The 6,000-nt window shown below is 34.8% G+C and overlaps 1 protein-coding gene across 2 annotated transcripts in view; it reads right to left on the bottom strand.

Moving 5' to 3' along the window:
- Window positions 1-2,523: 2,523 nt before the first annotated feature.
- The window catches only part of RPGR (retinitis pigmentosa GTPase regulator), a 69,158-nt gene continuing 65,681 nt past the window's right edge, over window positions 2,524-6,000 (bottom strand). For both annotated transcript variants that reach the window (XM_040266311.1, XM_040266312.1), the window contains one exon: window positions 2,524-2,685. In XM_040266311.1, the coding sequence (XP_040122245.1) occupies window positions 2,670-2,685 (16 nt within the window). In that variant the 3' untranslated portion in view covers window positions 2,524-2,669. The remainder of the gene's footprint in view (window positions 2,686-6,000) is intronic.

The raw sequence follows: 6,000 nt of genomic DNA, 5'->3' as shown, positions 1-6,000 counted from the left end.
CTACCTGTGAACTTGTTTTATGAAAGAGAATAAACCATTGCATTTTTAGCTACTATATTCAGGTCTCTATAATTAATACTAGTTTCTGAATGCAATTATTGATACAGTTAGGAAAACTTGGGTTATTTATCTCCCGGTTCAGGTTTTTGCCAGGATGGTACCCTCTGTGGATCCTCCTTCAGCTCCTAATCTAGCTTTCCCACCTCAGGTTGGTGACAACTGACTAAATTCCAATGGTCACTGAATCTTCTCCTCTATATGACTGCCTCATTCCTTTCTACAGGAGGAATTTAACCCCTGGGTTCTTTCAAGCATCGAGCAGTATCTTTGATTTCAGCTAGTAGACCTGAATACAGACCAGTTGTTAGTTCCAAAGCAGTCTCAGTTTTATGAGTGAGGATGGTCTGAGTCATCCAATTCTAATTTACACACCTCCTCAGTGAAAACTGTGAAGTGGATGGCCCATTTAACTATGCCGCCCATGGTATCAGTTTAGGTCCTCCAGAAAGCAACTGCCAATGTGAATTAAATGTAGAAGAGATTTATTGGGGGTACCACCTGTAAAGGATAAAGGGAAGAGGATGAAAACCCACAGATTTGCCAGACAGAAGTGATGAATTTGGTTTGTAACAGAGGGGGATATCTTCCCAGCTTTGCTACTCCAAGGCTGAGGTCCTAGTTCGGGGCTGATTATAGCCAGATATTTAATGGGGAGATCCTAAAACCAGTGAACCACAGCAGTGCTGAGGTAAGTCCACACCAACACATGGACTGCTAAACTAAAAATATGGGGGAGATCCAAAAGATCCTGGGGAAAAGTAAAAGCCACGGGAAATATAAGAACTGGCTGCAAGTTGGAATGCATTCCTTAACCATGCACAGTTCAATCAGCAGAGGGTAGAAGTCTGACGAGCACAACTGTTTGAACAAAACTTCTGCCAAATTAACTGGCTAACCAACTAAGCTATTTAGACACATGGGCAACCTTTAGGAAGTTGGGCTAAAATGTAAAACTAATTAAAAATCTGAATAGAGACATCAGCAGGTAGATGCTGAGTGAGGTGACATGGTGGGGGTTGGAGGTAAGTGAAGACAGATTCTATGGTTTAAGTTCATAGAAGTAACTAAGCATCAAACAAACAAAACTATACAAAAAAAACTTTCAGAAAAATAAAACAATCGAGTTATTAGAAATATTCTATAAAATATTATAAAAATGTCCACTTTTAAACCAAAAATTACTGGACAAAGAAACTGAAAAATGTACCCCCAAATCAGGAAAAAGTAGTCAATAGAAATCAACTCTGAGTAGACCTAGATATTAGATTCAGCAGAGAATGTCCTCAGAGTAGGTATTATAAATTCGTTCAAGTAATTAAAGAAAACTATGTTTAATGAATTAAAAGAAAATATGTTAAAAATGACTAAGTAAACAGAGAATCTCAATAGAGAAATAAAAATCATTAAAAAGGACCAAATGAAAATTCTAGAGTTGAAAAGTATAATAACTGAAAAAAAAATTTAATGAAGGTATTTAAATATCAGAAGGTGTTAAAAAAATTTAACAAAGGAGTTTAAAACTCTTGTTTTAAGTTCTATTTTTTAAAGGCAGTTAGGATAAATTACTAGTCTTTTCCTACTAAAACAATTTCTAAAAGTCAGAAAATTATTTTCGTTGCTTATGTTTCTATTTCCTCTTTTTCTGGGAACTTTTGAGGTGGTTAATAACTAATTGTTGAAACATTAAAACAATTTTCCAACTACACTGAGGCTTATGTTTTCCTGCAGTAGTTTCTGAGAGGTCAGATTTTTGCCCCAAGTCTTAAAGCATTTGGTAGGCTATTTTATCATTGATAAAACCATTTGTATTATTTTTAGAAACTTGGGCATGGCAGGTAGTTGCTCAAAGGAAAATGTACTGTGCTTGTACTACACAACCAAATTCCTTCAGCTTCTTCAGCTATGCTTAAATCCAATGGTTCAGGGGAGGGAGGTCCATGTTTCTTTGAGTTATGTGGTTTTCCATTTCTCTTTCAACCATGGCTATTTCAATCCCTTTAAGGCCTCTTTTTACTGCCTCTAGTTTACAAAATGTCACATTTCTTCCAACTTCTCAATTTTCTCTTTTATGACCATTCCCCTTAGTATTAGATACCAATCCTGACGAAAGCTAGGCCTCTTTTTGAGAATTCAAAATTGATAGAATTGGGTATTTTAGGGAAAAAGTAACATATAGGCTTGCAAATCAAACACCCACTGCCTAATTGACACTGATTTTATCAGTTTACATATACTTCTTATTCCTTTTTTTATTGCTTCTCCCACACACTGTCTGAACCCTGTGTCTTATATTTCAATTTTTGATGGAAGTAAACTTTGATGGCTTTCTAAATAAAAATCCTGCCACTGTGAAGTCATAACCCTATGATAGAGTTCTGACACTGACCTCATGCTGAAGACTCTGTGGTGTGGTCTTTTGGAGTACTTTCTCTTCTGACCCTTGAAAATACTTACTTTGATATATTTGTGGCTGGAGTAATCCCTTTATTAATGATTGTGAAAGATGGCCCAAATACCATGCAATTATGTTACTCTATTCAGCTTTGCAGGAAGGAGGCATAAAATCCCTTGTAAGCCATCTCTTCTTAGAAACAAAACTTGCTTTCAAATCAATGCAAATGCACTCTGTTACAAACACAGGAAACAGACAAAATGTATTGATTATTTCATTTGTTTGATGTTTAGGCCCTTATACAAAAATAGGGGATAAACTCCTGTTTCAGTAGATCATAGATATTTTCTACTTTTCTTCCTCTTTCTACCTCTTCCCACATGTACAAATGCTGTTGCCATCACTACCACACAAGCCAAAGAATCACTTTTCTAGCATTTTTCTTAATGAAAAATGGGATAAGGTTACATTCCATGTGTGCATTCTTCTTGGAGTACCTCTGTGATGTTCATTTCACTGACCACATCCTATTTATCATATGTGCTAAGACATACAGTACCCATGTTGTGGATATAGATAACAATTTTATATACTGTAATAATGAATGTGTAATAAGTGAATTTTTCTCAAGTCCCTATGACGGCATGGGAAGTAGGAAGGGAGAAAACACATCTGTGTGGATCTTCACTGAATACACTGGAAGAACAGAGGTGATAAACAAAACCTAGGGGACAAAACCATTCACTAGGGTACAAGGGACACAATCAGGGGTGATGTCAGCAGGTCCTTGTGATCAAAAGCAATAATAGGGTGAGAAATAGGGTGGGAGGCCTCCAAAGCCCAAATTAAACTCTTCTATGTATTTTCCAGTATTCTTAGTAACACACAACTATGCTTTGGAAACTTGGCTTTTTATGCTGTTGGCAACATCTTAATAAGGAGTTTTAAATTATAAAAAGTATAAAGTATTCCATAGTCCTTCACTCTTATTTGTGAAAATATATGGATATACCCTCCATTGGCACATAGATTAAGTATATTCCATTGTGTAGAGCCCTTGTTTTCCTAGGCTCACAATTAGCCAACATTTTTCAGTTTCCCTTATAGAAAGTTGGGCCCATGCCATTGAATGCCAGTGGAATCTGGGCATAAGTGATATATACAACTTCCAGGCCTGGAGGATGGCAAGACTCCAAGGGAATACTAAAGCCACCAAATGATAAGAGACAAGGTTCCTGAAATACTGTGTGGAGCAAGGTCATCTACACACCGTTGGTGTATTTTAACATGACCAAGAAATAAACATTCAGTGTTACCTCAGATTTGGAGAGTCTTTGTTACAGAAGTTCAACTACCTAGACTAATACAACTAGGATCTTTCAGAGAAAATGATGTGGAAATTTCTTCTAATTATTATAGTAGTTTGCTTGTGAGAGATAACATTCTGAAGTTTTATAATAATTTGTCAGTTCAAATAAATTATTCTCCACTTTCTGTTAGATCATAATTACCTTGGAAACTATTTTAAAGAGATATAACCAGTCCTAGCCTTGACCTAGTGAATCAGAACCAGGTAAATCATAGGCAGTCACATTTGAAAAACTCCCCTGTGTTTTACATATACCCTTGGCTAAGAACTACTACTCTAAGATAACCCAAATTTTACCTTTAGATCCAAAGTTAGATTTTCAAGTCTCCTTATTTAAGGTCCATCTAATTTACTTGACTGAATTAGGTTTTTAAAAAAGTCTATTTGATGTTATTGTAAAAAATCAATATAATAAAATTGACCTTTTTTGGGTGTACAGTTTTTATAATGTATAGTTTTAGGCAATACCACCAAAATCAAGATATAGAACAGTTCCATCACTCCAAAAACACTGCTTCCTACTATCACTCTGTGGTCACACTCTTCTCCTACTACAACCCACTGCAACCCAAGGTCAGCAAAAGGAAGAAAATAATATAGATTACAGAGGAAATAAAACAGATAAAAAGCAATAGAAAAGATCAATAAACCCAAAAGCTGTTTTTTTCTGAAAAGATAAAACCAACAAACCTCTAGGCAGGCTTACCAAAAAGCAAAGAAGAAGGATTCAAACAAAATAATAACTGAAAGAGGAGAAATAACAACTAATACCACAGAAATAAAAAAAAATCATAAAAGAATACTATGAACTTATGCCAATAAATTGGACAATATAGAAGAAATGAAAAAGTTTCTAGAAATATACAGCCTGCCAAAACAGAGTCAAGAAGAAACAGATAATTTGAACAGGCTGATCACTAGAAGTAAAATAAAAACTATAACAACAACAACAACAACAACAAAAAAAAAACTCTGAAAACAAAGAGTCCAGGAACAGATGGATACACTGTGAAATTCCACCAAACATACAAAGAAGAACTTATACTTGCTTCTTAAACTATTCCAAAAGATTGAAGAAGGAAAAATTTCAAATTCATTCTATGAAGCCATCACCCTGACACCAAAACTAGACAAGGACACTACAAAAAAAGAAAATTACAGGCCAGTACCTTGATAAACACTGATGTAAAAATATTAAACAAAATATTAGCAAACCAAATCCAATAATATATAAAAAGTATCATACATCATGATCAAGTTGGATTCATTCCAGGGTCACAAGGACGGTTCAAGACATGCAAATTAATCAATGTGATATAACACAGAAACAAGAGAAAAGGACCACATGATCATCTCAATAGATACAGAAAAAGCATTTGATAAAATTCAACAACCATTTGTGACAAAATCTTGCACCAAAGTGGTAGAGGGAACATAGTTAAATATAATAAAAGGCATTTACAACAAACCCACAGCCAACATAATACTCAACAGTGAAAAGCTGAAAGCCTTCTTGCTAAATTCAGGAATAAGACAAGGATGCCCACTCTCACTATTACTATTCAACACAGTAATGGAAGTCCTAGCCATAGTAATCAGACAAGAAAAAAAAAAGGTATCCAAATTGGAAGGGAAAAGGTAAAACTATTACTATTTGCAGATGACATGGTACTCTATATAGAGAATCATAAAGACTCATTATAAAAACTATTAGAACTAGTGAATTCCTTGGTGGTGCAGTGGTTAGGACTTGGTGCTTTCTCTGCAGTGGCTCAGGTTCAATCTCTGGTCAATGAACTAAGATCTTGCAAGCTGTGTGGCATAGCCAAAAAAACCAAAAACACAAACTAAAAACAAACCTAAAAATCTATTAGAACTAAGAAACTAATTCAGCAAGGTAGCAGAATCCAAGATTAATATCCAGAAATCAGTTACATTTCCTTATACTAACAATTAAATATTAGAAAAAGTAAGTAAAAAAAAAAGTCAGAAAATATGTAGGAATAAATTTAATCAAGGAGGTGGAAGACCTATATGCTGAAAACTATAAAATATTGATAAAGGAAACTGAAGATGATTAAGGGAAATGGAAAGATATCCCATGCTTTTGGATTGAAATAATTAATATTGTTAAAATGGCAACACTACCCAAAGCAATCTACAGATTTAGTGCAGATTC

Source organism: Oryx dammah, unplaced genomic scaffold (genome assembly GCF_014754425.2).
Source record: "Oryx dammah isolate SB20612 unplaced genomic scaffold, SCBI_Odam_1.1 HiC_scaffold_23, whole genome shotgun sequence".
NCBI classification, from domain to species: Eukaryota; Metazoa; Chordata; class Mammalia; order Artiodactyla; family Bovidae; genus Oryx; species Oryx dammah.
The sequence above is the reverse complement of the archived record's forward strand: the minus strand, read 5'-3'. Positions and strand labels throughout refer to the sequence as shown.